This window comes from Mustela putorius, unplaced genomic scaffold, assembly GCF_011764305.1.
Source record: "Mustela putorius furo isolate JIRA1106 unplaced genomic scaffold, ASM1176430v1.1 tig00003858_pilon_pilon_pilon, whole genome shotgun sequence".
In the NCBI taxonomy this organism is placed as follows: domain Eukaryota; kingdom Metazoa; phylum Chordata; class Mammalia; order Carnivora; family Mustelidae; genus Mustela; species Mustela putorius.
In genome coordinates, this window is record NW_025422010.1 from 49208891 (window position 1) to 49224394 (window position 15504).

Genomic DNA, 15504 nt, shown 5'->3' on the forward strand with positions numbered 1-15504 from the left:
GACACTCAAAGGCAGGAAGGAAAGAGCTAGCACTTATTCTTGAAATATAACCTCCTCTGATGTGCCAGATACCATGGTGGACACTTTGCTTCTGTTTTTTCTTTCATTTAAGCACCATTATTCAGATAAAGAAACTGAAACTCTCCAAGGTTAATGAACCTACCCAAAGTTACCCCAGCAGACGGTGGAGCTGAACCTGAATGTGGGTCTCGCCCCTCCCAAGCCTGTGCCCCTTCCAGTCCCCACCCCAGCCTGCTTCCACCCGGCCTGTTCCCTCCTGCTCCCTTAGGCTCCAGGTCACCTCTGTGAGCTCTGGGATACTCAACAGCTGTTCCCGGATAACAGACGACTGAAATGATTCCTCTCATCTAATATAGAAGAGAAACCCAACAGCAAAGCTTACATTCGAGACACCCATCCGGATCTGAAGTAACAGCCCAGCTCGGCGTACACCCTTGCCTGCCTTCCCTGTACATTCCCTACAAACCCCTTCTCCCAGCCATCCCTTGTCCTTCTCCATCTTTTTGTTCTGGATCTTAAAAACACCCGCCAGCACACAATTTCTTAGGCATTTAGAAAATCATGAAACTGAAAGTTTCCTGCCATTTCACAGGACAAAGCTATCTCCCTCTCAGGGATGACACTGGGAATACACAACACAAATGTTAAGCAGTAACAGAACCAAGATGATGCTACTGTCCTAGCGTGAGCAGGGGCTGCACTAAGTATGGGTCACAAAAATAGCCACAAGAAACATTTTGGCTGCAGTGAAAGAAAAGGTGCACGTTCGTGTATCTGTATAAACAGTTCCTGACTGACGGGACACAGGCCATGGGCAGTCAGGGGTACATGTTCCCAAGGACAGGAGCGGACGAGAGAAAGGAGAGAGAAGCATGTATGTGCATAGGAAGGACGAGCTGCTCTGATAGCCTCTGGCTAGGGACCGCAGAGAGGAAGGAAGCGACATAAGGGAACCCTTTCAGCAGTCTGTCCCTTCGAGGCTACCAATTTTATGTTCTCGTGTGTAAAATGATGAACTGCAGCAAAAATACTCCAGAACGCCTGATGCTGTAAGCAAAGTCCAAATGACTAACTGACTCACTGCAGATGACAATGTGGTTCATTCGAGAACCGTCAGCGACCACGCTCCCAAGCCCCCCTGTCTGAGGAGCTCTAGGGGACCTAAGCTGAGGCTGAAGTGGAATTTGCCTTTTGATCTATTCTGAGACAATCGTATGACTAGATTGCTAGGGTAAGAGCCTCCAACACTACCAGCCAACCAGCTTCCAGCATTTTCCTTCCACCTGCAGCCTAAATGCCTAGGGCCGGGAGTTCCTCCAATATTGCAGGCAAGAGAGGTGGAGTGAGTGCCCCAGCAGATAAAGGCAGGGTGGTGACCTCACTTGGAAGGGAGGGAGGGTAAAATATTCTGCAAGGAACAGATAAGACTTGCTAGACTGTTCCATTTAAAGATGGCCTGCACAGAGTACAGTAGCCACCAACCACCCGGAAGTCTTTGGTGACATGTGACCAGGAAAAGAAAAAAAAAAAAAAAAAGAACTGATTGAATTTTTGAGCCATGAAACTTCATTCCTTTCCAGCCCACAGATCAAATGTCTGATTTGTACATGACTCTTTGAGAGAAAGGTATGAAATAGCGCAATGCTTTTCGAGTTGTATCATGTCAGGAGCCCTAGGCCAACAACGAATCATAATAAAGGCTCACATGTACTGAATTTTTACCATGTACCATGCACCAGGCTGATGCCTTTCATGATTATCTTGTGTAATCTTCAAAATAATTCTAGGAGTTGGGTTCTGTGATCACCCCCATTTTCGAGATGAGGCTTAGTGGGGTAAGTCATCTGGCTGAACTCTTACAAGCAGGCCCAGGGAAGCCAGCTCCACCTGAAGAAAGCCCATGCTCCTCCCCACCATTCACCCTGTAAAGAACCACTCACTTATTCTGCAGCACAGCGCATACTTACAGCTGCCTGAGAAGCAGTCACAGTCTACATAACCAAACTATCATTTTTCAAATGTGTCTGAGATTTAGACTTTCATGAAATGATTACGCTTCTCATCTAGTTCCTTCTGTCTTCCCTCAATTCCTGTAATGCGGCTTAAACACATGACACCAATTCCAAGTTATATCCCCTCGTTAAACTGACCGTAGGACTTAACAGTCAGTTCTACACAAAGCCAGAGCAGGCCGAGATCTCTACACCTGCTACTAAGCAACAGCTACTTCCCTAAAAAAACAAGAGTTTGAAACGTTTCTACCTGCTCGTACTCATCGCACTATTTTGTGTAAAGAGCCCTTTCTCACAATAGAAATAAACAAATAGACATAGTTTAAAAGTATACTTGATGGTTTTGTGTGAAAGTGTGAGGAGGAAGAGGAAGGAGAAAGAGAGGGAAGGCGGGAAGGACGGAGAAAGGAGGAAGGAAAATCCACACCAAGAGGTGAGGGCCTGGGTCCTCAGCGCTGGCTCAGGTCCATTCTGCCAAGCCTTAGACAGCAGGACAAGGAACCTCTTTCTAGGTAATCTGGGCAGGCCCCTGGTAGAGCCACACCTGATAATCTTGGTCTTCAGCACAAACCTCCCCCAAAGCAGTTTCCAAACCTCAAGACTATTCCATTTTTCCTCCATCTGCATTCTGTGTGATCACTGGTCCACCTGTTTTGTGTAGCATTTCTCCAGCTAATCTTAAAAGATTTTCTCTCTGCCCCTTAAGCAGACTAGGCTGCAACTGTAGGGTCTCCCTGGACTGGAAGCTTCTCATAAGTAGAAACCATGTTTTTTGACTTTGAAAGGCAGCATCGAACAGTGCAGGGCACTCGGGGCACCACAGATGAATGAACGGATGGCCAGTCTTGGGCCTCATCAAGCTTCTCTACCATAGCCCCAGAGCGGTCTGCCGAAACTGCTACGTGGCTATCTACGGTGCAGGAGAGAGCAATAATTCAACCTGCCTGCTCCGAGGGTCCCAAGTATGGGCCACAGAGAACAGTGGTAGGTCAAAGGGTCATCAGCACCAAAGCCCTCCCAGGACCAGGCCCTGGACAAGGTTCCCAGATCCAGAGAAACTAAAAGCAGCCTGAGACAACTCCCTGCCTCGGTGACAATGACCAGGTCACTGAGCTCCATGAAGGTAAGGGTGTGCCGTACTCAGTACTTCATCCCTTACCACTACACCGTACCTGAGTGTGGTCAGTGCTTACAAACACCTGCCAGCTGGCTGGATTTAGGAATGGATGGAAGTGGGATTACCGCGTGAAAAGAGCAGGTACTTCCCAGTGACTGGAGCGAGAGAGGAGGGAGGAAAGATGACTTCTTGTCACATTAGTAACGATTGAGGGACTGGAGAGGCAAGCCACAGAGCGGACACCCTAAACTTATCCCCAAAGTTACAAGGAAGAATAATAGACTTTACTCTTTCAGATAAGTCTCAGTAAGATGGAATGCTTAATAACCGATCTTTTAAAAATCACGATTCTGGGGTGCCTGGGTGGCTTAGTGGGTTAAAGCCTCTGCCTTCGGCTCAGGTCATGATCTCAGGGTCCTGGGATCGAGCCCCGCATGGGACTCTCTGCTCTGCAGGGAGCCTGCTTCCTCCTCTCTCTCTGCCTGCCTCTCTGCCTACTTGTGATCTCTGTCAAATAAATAAATAAAATCTTTAAAAAAAAAATCACGATTCTGACTATGAAAACATGACGTAGATATTACTATTCTTTGGCCCCTACCAAAGCAGGGAATAATCCTAGAATCTAGATGATATAACTTCCTTTGTACTAAATGGCCACAGATTAAAATAATCAGATGTTTGATAGTAAGTGATTTATATCTAGTTCATTTCACGGGACTCTTTCCAGGCCAAGCTGGGAGGCTGAGTCCCTGGCTGGCCGGTATGATCTGGACAACCCAGCAGCCCCACCTAGGGAGAAGAGATGAGAAGGATGCCCTCCATCTGGGGTTTTCCGAGGCTGACAGCTCTGCCGGATCCTTGGTGGTGACGAGTACTGCTCTACTACATCCACAGACAGAAATGACATCTTGCCCCCTCTTTTTCCACTGAAGACAGCACAGCAACTGAAGGTCTGATTCACACTAAACCTTTTATGGTGATAAACTGTTTAGGACCAGGGGGCTTGTTCTCTAACAGGTAGGTGTAAGTAGGGCACAGCCAAGCTCTCCTCACCTAATGTTTTCAAGACACATTGTGGTGCACATGGCTGAACTGTGTAGGAAATGCCCTTGAGCCACCAGCGAAGGCAGGAAGCACACCCGATGCTCAGAAGCGTGACTGAACAATTTTCCAAGTGAGATGAGCTGAGCTAGAGCCTTTGTCCCTGTGTGTGATGGGAAGTGGTGGCTTCTGAGAGCAGCTTGAGGTGACACTCAGTGCTGCTCTCTCAGAGCAAAGTGAAATGCTTTTGGTCCCGCTTGGAGGGGTGGCTGTCCTCGAGGGTCCTCACTGTGTCATGCTCCTGTCCTGATTCTGAAGCCCCAAAATGCATCTGTAATTCACGTATTACATGCACATCTCTTGGTTTAACTTTCTCATATTGGCCCACGTCTGCAACAGATGCTGTCTTAGGATTAGCAGACAGAGTTTCTTGTCTCAGTATACATAAGAATGATGGTGTGTCCAGCAGCATGCAATGGGTCTTGAATGCAGCTAAATGCACACTTACAATTCTTTTCATGCACTTAAGGTTTCATTCTGCACATTCTTCTTCTGCATTAGAGGTTCTCAGAGGATGGTTACTAGCTGCACGCAGTCCTCCAGCACCTCATGCTAGCCAGTATCGCTGAGCGCCAAGAGCAGCTGCTGAAAGTTGCTTACAGTCTCACGGCTGCCCTGACAACTAACAAATTCTGCTCTGTTCATCTAACTAGCTTTCTGCACAGAAAGGAAAGGCACTAACAGCAGCCCTGTTCCATTTCCCAATGATTTCTTTCCGGGACAATGAGATCTGCATCTTTTCTTCATAGTATATGGCCTCTTTCTTTTTCTCTCTCTTTTTTTTAATTTTAATTTATTAGACAGAGAGAGAGATCAGAAGTAAGCAGAGAGGCAGACAGAGAGAGAGAGAGAGAGAAGCAGGCTTCCCTCTGAGCAGAGAGCCCAATGCAAGGCTCAATCCCAGGACTCTGAGATCACGACCTGAGCAGAAGGCAGAGGCTCAACCCACTGAGCCACCCAGGTGCCCCTGGCCTCTTTCTTATGATCTAGCTCAACTTAACCCACACCTCAAACTTCCTTTTTTTTTTTTTTTTTTGAAGATTTTATTTGACAGAGAGAAAGAGATCACAAGTAGGCAGAGAGAGGAAGGGAAGCAGGCTCCTGCCTAGCAGAGAGCCTGATGTGGGGCTCGATCCCAGGACCCGGGGATCATGACCTGAGCTGAAGGCAGAGGCTTTAACCCACTGAGCCACCCAGGTGCCCCTCAAACTTTCTTTTGAAACTAATTGTTCCAAATCTTTTGCTCTTTCCTCTGCAACATAAGGAAGTAACAGGCTACATGGCCCACAACAAAGGATAATACCTGGAGGAGAGAGTTAAGGGACCATGCATCACACAGGAACCCCCCAGAACTGCACCTACCACCCAGTCGTGATCGGGTCTTCAGATCTGATTTGCAAGAACAAGGCCAGTGAGACGGTGATTAAGTACCTGTGTGTGGGGACAACTCATCCAGCAGCTTCACCATGCCTTCTCCCTGCGTGGAGGTCCACATCTTGATGGGAGACCCGCCTCCAATCCTGCGGTACTGCTCCTGAATTTTGGGGGTTCGACGTTTGGCGATGATTGGCGCCAGCTTGCTAAATCATTTAACAGGTAGTTAAGTGGGTCTTATTCCACCTGAGCAACCTCAGAAACTACTCAATAGAAAAGATAAGCAAAATTATAAGAAGAGCCTAAGTATATCACGCCTTTAAAAACAGAAGACTTGAGTGACAACAGCCAGCTCTTTTGCCCTTGAGTAGACAGCAAACTAAACGCTCTCGGAGAGGTGGCCACCTCTGCCCCACGTGACATTCTAGCAACACAGCCTGAAGAAGCAGGACACCGAACATTCAGGCACAGACCCTAGATGCGTGCGAGCCACTGTCTTAGCAATGTCTGATCCTACACCTAGTAGGAAGTGGGATATAGAAGACACTGGGAAGCATATATTCCTCTTACTTTAAGAAAACGCATATTAATCATACATTTGCATCTGTGAGCAAAGAAGTACACAAACCACACGAATGTTCATTTTAACATGAAAACAAGATAAATGTCCACCATGAGCCACACGTTAAATAAATTAAGGTATGACTCAACAATGCAATTCTATACAGTCATGGAAAAAAAACAATAAGCCAGATCTATGTAATGTGTTCTGGACCAATCTCCAAGATACATTAAGTTTAAAGAAAAAAATAACAGCAAAGTGTTAAATAATGGACATAAGTACATTCACATTTGTGTTAGAACCGGGAGGATATACATGTGCATGCATACCTATATATCTATATCTGTAAATAAAGATATGTATATGCTTGCATATGCACAAACTAGTTCTAAATGTAACCAGAAAGATACCTGTACAGTTACAGATTTCTCTATTTCTGGTACAACTGTAACCTCCCAGTGGGTAACTGGAAGGCTGGAATCCCAAGGAAAGGGATACTTGCTTTTTACTGTGAACGTTTTTTCTGCTATTTGCATTTTTTATCATATGCATGTATACATTTTTCTTTACAAAAACCTATTTTAAAAGAGAAGGGAATAAATAAATTGGGGGGGAGATGAAAGGGGAGAGCCACAGTCCATAGTCACAGTATGAATGCATACTAATCACTGCTTCCCTGAGTATTAATCAGCCATTGAGTGCCAAGCACAAATAAGTCTGTAACAATCTTTAAAGGGACATCAGCTGTGTCAGACACCTGCAATTTCCAGAGCTCTGGGAAAGAAAGGGCTCAAGGGGAATTCTACCACCACCCACTTGCTTTCTCTCTCCACTGCAATTCTTGCAGTACCATTTCTCTCTTATACCTAATGGAAAATAATAATGCTGCTCTAGCCACTACCAGATATGTATTAAAACCATTTATTTTTTTTTAACTAAAGAACTGAGGTACACGTAAGGCAAGAGGGACTGCATAAGTTAGGAAGAAGCACAGGTGCTTAGACATATCTTACTTTTGAATAGGAAGCGTCATGAGGTCTCGGTCCAAGAAGAGCCTCAGAAGGAAGTCGTGAACATCCCCCAGCGTTTCAGGGCCGCCCATATTTAGCATCAATATTCCAGTTTTTGGCTTCCTACAGAAAACAAAATGCAATGGTTGATTTGTATCCTCTAAGGTACAATCTTGGTTCAGTAGCAAATCACATCCAATCTGTTCAAAGCAAAGGTACAGAGCTAGAGAGCTATGCACTGGCATCCCATGGCTACCTATCTGGGAATGCACGAGGCTTCCGGTTCCACACGGACCCAGCTCTGACTTTGACCTTGGTCTCCTAGCTCCCTCCATGATTCTGGACTCTCTGGGCTTGAAATGTTTCTCCACTAAACGGTCAGCCCTGAGAAAAGATCCCATGCCTTAGGGACCAAGAGCCAGGTATAAATCTACAATTGTCCTGTGGTTGGAGCAACTGTTCATGTGAATGCCTCACGAATACACAAATGACTTGGTCTCTCTGAGCATCGGTTTCCTCACCTATAAGATAGAGAGTCCACCAACTATCTCAAATGCTGTCTGGAGAACTAAATAGATAGTATACTTAGTTAATTTGCATGACCTGGAACACAGAAGTTCTATTATACACAGAGAAGCCATGGGTTTCCTAGAAGTTTAAACCTCCACAGTATAAAAGCAGCCCATATCTAATTCTTTATCTGCTCCCTTCTCCTTAGTTATTAAATTATTACTGACAAGTTATTTCTTGCTTCTCTGCTGCCTTCTCCAGAGCCTGCCTTTACTCCTTCTTCGTGTCTCCTGCTACAATAAAGTATACACACTTCTCGTGTTGCACTCACCTCTCCACCCTTCATCTACAGCCACTGCTTAGATTCCTACAAGAAATTGCTGTATCTTATTCAAATAGTTCCCAGTCTAAAGAATCAAGCACCGAATAAGCCAGAAGAAGCAAAAAAAGAAAATCAAACAGTTTGGAGGAAGCTAAATAAACAAAAGGACTATGCAAACTCCAAACCTCTAAATTCCAGAGCCGCTCTGGAGCCTGCACAGACTAAACGGAGCCAGGCCAAGATGAGTTTCCCATCCCTACACCCCTTCAGAGTGCAAGATGGAGCCAGAGTGGGACCAAGGGCCTCCTGCATGCTTCCAGTGGCCGCTAGCAGCCCAAGACTGGAGACTTGGAACTCTGAGGTCATAACCAGAGATGAGAGGCCAGAGAACTGGAGGCCTGCATGGTCCCATGAGTGGTAGCCCTGTGACAGCAGTGAAAGAGCCTGTTGTGGAGACACTAAAGGACAAGGAGTGTTTCTTCCATTCACGTGCTTTTTTTTTGCATTTGTAAAAATTTATATATGATTTACACACCATAAAATCTGACACTTTAAATTACAATCCAGTGGTTTCTAATATATGCACCAAGTTATGTGACCATTACAACTATCTAACTATCTAATTCCTAAACATTTTCATTACCCTGAAAGAATATCTGCCCCCCTCCACCCCCGCAACCTAGAGACATTTCCCATTCTTCCTCCTGCTCATTTTGGCAACCACTGATCTGATTTCTGGGTCTATGGATCTGCTTATTCATAGAAATAGAATCACATAGGGGCACCTGGGTGGCTCATTGGGTTAAGCCTCTGCCTTCAGCTCAGGTCATGATCTCAGGGTCCTGGGATCGAGTCCCGCATCGGGCTCTCTGCTCAGCAGGGAGCCTGCTTCCCTCTCTCTCTCTGCCTGCCTCTCTGCCCACTTGTGATCTCTGTCAAATAAATAAATAAAATCTTTTAAAAATATATTAAAAAAATAGAATCACATAATATGGGCCCTTTGTGTCTGGTTTCTTTCCCTTAGCATACAATTTTCAAGGTCCATCCATGTAACAGCGTGATTGTCAGTACTTCTTTCTTTTTTCTGGCTGAAGTCGTCTCCATTCACTCTTGATAAAGCAGCTGAGAAACGACCAGACTGCAGTTTATGTCAAAGGCCATTGTTACAAATGCGGAGGGGTCCCACTTTCTCACCCTCCTCCATCAAGACCACCTCAACCTACCGCAGTGGCTGAGCTGGCCCTGCCGAGATGGCTTATTTGGAGGACCAGTCCTAATGTGTTCTAAAAAGTCAACAAGATCACAAGCACATTTTTCTTGCAATTTTAAAGAAACACTAAGGTGGTGATAATGTGAGGCAGGACAGTATGTCAAATGTATACAGTTTACAAATGTAATGTATACAATATACATTATACAGTATACGAATGTATACAGTATACATTTGTACAGTAAAAGTATACAGTATACAAATATACAGTATACAAATGTATACAGGAAACTGTTTGCTTAAGCAAACACAAATGAGGCAGAAATCTGAATTTCTCAGCCTAAGTTTCCAAAATAAGAACCAATTCCTGGGGTAAGGGCACTGTTGCATTCCAGGGATGTCAGGGATCTTCCCATTTAGGATGAACTAGGTCCACTTGTCACATCACTGTCTTGGGCCAGCCTTTCTCTTCCTGGGCACTCCTGGCATTCTGAGCTGGATGATCCCCGGCCGTGGAGGGCTGTGCTGCATTTTGCGGGGTTTCAGTAGCATCCTGGCCTCTACTCGCTGGGTGGCAACCACACAAACCCCACCCGAGTTGTGACCACCGAAAATGTCTCCATACATCGCAAATACGCCTGGGGAGTGGGAAAGGAGAGCTTCCCCCTCCCTCTGCTGAGAACCACTGGGTTAGAGGAAGGGGGTTTACTCCCTTTTTTACTAAACCAAGCAACTATTTTGGAAGGTGGTCATTGTCCTACAACTTTTCCACCTCCTCTGTCCAAAAGTCTTATCAATGAATTAACAAGCTGGTATTTAGTTTTCTTTTCTTGATACCTGAAAATTCCAAATTCATTATATTGTGAAACTGTAATACTCCTTTAATCTTTCTTTTTAGACCACCAGTGTTCTGGGATCCTGTGTCTCACCCTCAAAATCTGTGACTCACAATAAATTAAGCGCTTTTTCCCATGGATTGCTGCCAGTTAACAGATTACTGGTTAAGAAACCCCAAGCTAAGAGACTTACCTAAGCCACAGAGGGTATCAATGTGCAAACGAGATTTGGAACTGTTTTCCATCTATAACACCTGAGCTCAGAACAAGAGTGGCTTTGAATTGGATGTTACTCTGCTCTGCAAACCCATGTTTTGTAAACCATGATGAGCTTACACATGAAAGAGATGCACACGATTTGAAAATACCTAAATACACACGCACTTAATTCAAAACTGTGTTGTGCATAACGAATGGCGCATTAGCTGCCCTAGTCCGACACCCTCTATGAGAGAATGTGAAGTGCAGAGCTTTAGCCATGGTCTGTCTCTCCTCCCTCCAGACACAGCCCATGTGACACCAAGCTCTGAATGTCAGGTTCCCTTTGTTTGAAGGTAAAAGTATAAATGGCGTAACATATTTAAAACTTCTCCCTCGAAAAGGTTTCAACACTTTGCCTATGGCTCTATCCCCGCCAAGCCTCAGTTTCCTCAGTGTTCAATCAATGTACCCAGAATCACACAATGAAAAATCACACACACAAAATAAGACTACTCATTTTCATAGCCGTATTGCTTTCACGGAACATCCGGTCTAGAGGAAAGGTCAGGAAGTTAATAGCTCACGGCAACTTTCCTTCGTTCACCCTGCTAGGGCTGGACTGTGCTACTTCTGTGAACCTATCTAAATGATTGCCTTCTAGAGTCTTGTGCTGCCTCTGTACCAAGGAAGACGCGGGCACAGCTATGGCTTCCGTTATGGAAGAAGACACCCAAGAACAACGCCGTGCCCGCTGACGTCCACCAGCAAACAGCAGGCCCTTTCTTCCTTTAATAAATCGCAAATCATATTATTTCATTTCTAATTATGCTCACTGTGTTAACAGTGAAAAATAATGGGCAGAGTTTACTATATACACTCTTGATGGATTAGTTATTCTTTATCCTATACAGGACAGACATTTCATAGGGGTAATTATGTTAGGTTTGTAAATACACTTCCAGCATACATATAATTTGTGTTACATGATGTATTCCAGAACTAAATTCCTACATGATTTGCAGACTGTACTGAGCTATGTGTCCTTTAACAAAAGCCCGTGGGATTTTCATTTGTCAAGCATACCTCAATAAAGCTGGGAAAAAAATTTTTAATAAAAATTTTTAAAAATATGTAAAAAATTCCAAAAAAATTAAAAACCTTGCGGGGGGGCGGGGGTGTTTGTGTGTGAGAGAGAGAGCTGTACTCTTCCTGCTATTGAAAGGAAGCCAAGACTAACATCCCACTCTTACATACTGGCATGCCCCAGCAGCTTTCTCCTCAAGCAGCTTGCATCCACAAACAGAAATTCTTATTAGTACCACAAGTTAGAGTCCTACCTCTTCCCCGGTTGCACCTGTGGTTTTGGGGTTCTGGCCGGTTGGGCTGTTTCTGCGGTAGCTGTCGCTGTGGCTCCCATGGACTGGCCCCTCCATGGCTGGCAGGTCCTCGAGCCGCCATGCACCACTGTGACAAAGTTAAAGTAGCAGCATGAAATCTAGCAGGGAAGTAATTCCTTTGGAAGAGGTCCTCAGAGCAGCAATCCTGGATTTAAAACTTAAAGAGATGCTGTAGCACAGGTTTTCCCAGCATTTCTCTGCACATAGGTCAAGGCACTTAAAATCCCTCTGACGAGGTGGGGTGGCGCCCCCTAGGGCTTGCAGGGAGCTTTTTTAGAAACCCACCTCCTCACTCAGCCTCAGCAGATTCTGAAACGATCCCTGCACATTTCTGGAAGTTACTGGCAGCAGTGTGCTGCTGATACGAAAGTAAGAAGCTTGCAGAACAGGCTAAGAACCATTGATTTAATGGAGTGGCCATCAAGCCAGTTTTCCACTGTCAGTTGCACAGACCTCATCGACCTATAAGCTTTCTCCCCTAAAGCACCTGTGCTAGGGACCCCGGGGTGGCTCAGTCAGTTAAGTGTCTGCCTTTGGCTCAGGTTGTGGTCCACTGTCCTGGGATCAAGTCCTGCATAGGGCTCCTCCTCCCCCTGCCTGCCATTCCTTTCCCCCTGCTTGTTACTCTCTCTTCCCGCATACGCACTCTCTCTCTCTAACAAATAAATAAATTTAAAATCTGAAAAAAAAAAAAAAAAGCACCAGTGCTGAGAACCCTAGCATTGCCTGTGGGCCCTGACAACGGTACTTTAGAGGACCCGTTCTGGCCCTCCTCCTGCTGCAGCCTCCGGCAACCGGGTATGCGGCTTGCACAGCCAAGGATTCAGGGACCCCAGGGTCCATGGCCCACATTCCTGACCAGGCTCCCAGGACCCAGAACCCCAGAATTCCCTGTCCCCAGAGCCCCCACACTCAGCGCCAGGGTCTGCACAGGCCTCCTTCCTAGTTCTAGCCTCCTGAGGGCTGGTTGTACCGTCTGTGCAAGCAATTCTTGACCCGACAGAAGCTATGTGCAGGGGCAAGAACAGAGCTCGAACACGCAGACTGGAGTGTCCGCCTGGGCATATGCACAGGACTCTTCACCACACAGGGCAGAGCCGGCAGTGGAAAGAGAAGCAGGGAAGCCTACAGGCCAGAGCCAGCTCTCTACAAGGCAGAGACATTTTCTGACATTTCTTCCAGGGCACGATGAAGGTCTAGCTACCAGTAGTGGAGAAGAGAACATATCTCACAGCTTGTTAGCTGGCTATCCCACATATGCTATGTGGGTCTCCATCTGCACTCTTGCCCTGGCCCCACAAGAGTTAGGTGTGGGCCTGGAGAAGCTTCCTGAACTGAGGAGTCCATGGGCCCTACTTAGCTGTAGCGGGAAAAATCTTCATCCTTAAATGACCTACAGTGAAATTAAACTGAAGCTATCCAGTAGGTCCCCAAGATGGCAATGTGGGACGGAGGTTACTGCGGTGCCCCACCCTGTACACATGACCTCTCCCTTCTCTGCTCTCAAACCAGTTGGTCTGAAATCAGCGGAGATCCGTCTCCTTCTACCCTCCTCCTACTTATGAGTCAGAGGAGACCAGGTAAGGAACTCGGGCTATGCGCCAGCAGATCTGACTGTCCCCAGCTCTGCCACTTACTAGTAATGTACTGGACCCAGGCTACACTCTTTCTGAGCCTTCGCTTCCCCAGTAAAATGTCGACACCTTGCTACCAGGATCCTTGTGATGATTACAGCCAAGGACACCCGTGACGCACTCCTCACAGCACCTGCCACAGATGATCAGTGCTCGCATTAGCTCCATTTGTAAGAGCACAGGGAATACGCCTGCTGATTTTTTTCACCTATCCTGTCTATAAGATATAGGAGAATGGTATCTCCAGGCCCTTTAGATTTCCAACTATCTATATTGTGCACATTCCCAACAGAGCCAATTATGTGAGCTTGTGCTGAACAGTCCTTATTAACTCAAAGTGAAAGTGCAAGAGATTGACGTAAAGAAGTTCAATTCTGCTCAAATGAAGTCTCAAACCAACCCACATCTCCTTATTTTAGACAAGTTTAATTCTGAACTGCATGAGATTTAACCAGGTTCTCAATCATGTCACAACGTCTGTGATTCCTTATATGAATGAGATTATACTGGGTTCCATGGGGTATCAGAATAGAATTTGGGCATTACAAGATTTGACTGCTGGTAATAAGATTTCCCCTGTGAATCTTAAAAAGGGAGTGGCAGAAGGGAATGAGAGTGAGACTAGAATCCTCAACTCGTATATTAATACTTCCTCGGACAGTCTGGGAGCTGGGAACTTTTCAAGCTGCTGATCTGTTGCCATGCCCTACGCTTACAGAATCCTCTGTGGTTGAACAAATTCTCAGGGCACTGCTGCTAATAATGGGTCCTCTGTGCTCAGGACTTAGGGTTAATATACCCACCTCTCAAGATCTTCTCTATGACACTCCTCTCCCCTAATGATCTGAAGATTTCAGAGAAACAAAGAGTAGTCTCTGACCAATTAGTATACGTGTAGCTAAAGTTGTTTAATTATTCAAACAAAGGATCAACTGAGACTCCTGAATATACACTCAGCTCACAGCTTAAGAGAAATCCAAAGGAAGAGACAGCATTGTGTGGCAGAGAGTGTCCGAGTTCCAGAGCTGGAGAGATCTCGTGGAAACCCCTGATAGTACCAAACAGGCTGTGTGGCAGCACTTGGGCAACTCAAAGAACTACTCCAAGCCTCACTTTTCTCATCTGTAAAATGGTGATAAGGCTAACCCTGCAGGACTGTTGTGAAGATTAGGAAAAAAATTTTTAATCTACGTCCAGCCCTAACAACAGTACCAGGCACACCACATGTGGTTAAATGAGAAGAATACTCAGTAACAGGGACTTGCCCACTTATGAACCAAGACCAGGTATTCTAATCCTACTTATGTCATGAAAATTAGCAGAAGTTATGTACTATATGGTGACTATTAATAAACACTTAGAGAGGGGAGGCTTTCAAAAAAGAATTATTTTCTGGTATGGCACCAAAATGTTCTAGTGGCCCTAATTTATTAATTTTTTTAAAAGACTTTATTTATTTATTTGAGAGAGAGATCACATGTAGGCAGAGAGAGAGGGGGAAGCAGGCTCCCCGCTGAGCAGAGAGCCCAATGCGGGGCTTGATCCCAGGACCCTGAGATCATGACCTGAGCCGAAGGCAGAGGCTTTAACCTTTAGCCACCCAGGCACCCCAAGTGTCCCTAATTTAACACTAATGCTCTTTTTTTTTTTTAATTCTAGAAATTTTTTTCTAATCATGAAAGACATAGATGCTTAATGTAGAAAATTTGGAAAGATAAGGCAAAAAGAAAAAAACAATAATTCATTAACCTACCCACTTTCTAACTTAAAAAATATATATAGTATATACAGTATGTGGCCCACCCCAGGGAGGTTCTTACTGATTCTGTAATATGCTATAAACATAGACATAAGACTTTGCTTTTACACTTGTACCTTCAGAATTTGTTTTCAGAAATATTACTCAATTTTTTCCAACCCAATAATGTTAATTCCTTCATTTCAACAAGATGATTAAGGTATTATAACTACATCTTAAAATCAGAGTCCATAATTCAATTGACTTCAAATCCACTTTTGTTATGGTCTCTGAATCCTTCCACGTAGTTACTTGTAATCTGAACAGCAAATCATTTAAAGCTTCTCATACTGCTCTGTGACCTCAAATGTAGAACCTGTCAGAGTTTCCACAGAAAGGGCGGAAGAAAGAAAACACTAATTCAATCCACCTTCCAGCCCCATTACTGGCACTGCGCGT

At 45.1% G+C, this 15504-nt stretch overlaps 1 protein-coding gene across 5 annotated transcripts in view; it reads right to left on the bottom strand.

Moving 5' to 3' along the window:
- FECH (ferrochelatase) overlaps nucleotides 1–15504 on the bottom strand; it is a 32506-nt gene that overhangs the window by 16065 nt on the left and 937 nt on the right. For 4 of the 5 annotated variants that reach the window (XM_004745547.3, XM_004745546.3, XM_013052738.2 and 1 more), the window contains exons 2-4: nucleotides 11614–11740; nucleotides 7201–7320; nucleotides 5683–5831 (exon numbers count right to left, since the gene is read on the bottom strand). In XM_004745547.3, the coding sequence (XP_004745604.1) occupies nucleotides 5683–5831; nucleotides 7201–7320; nucleotides 11614–11740 (396 nt within the window). The remainder of the gene's footprint in view (nucleotides 1–5682; nucleotides 5832–7200; nucleotides 7321–11613; nucleotides 11741–15504) is intronic. The other variant, XM_013052739.2, reaches the window with a different exon arrangement.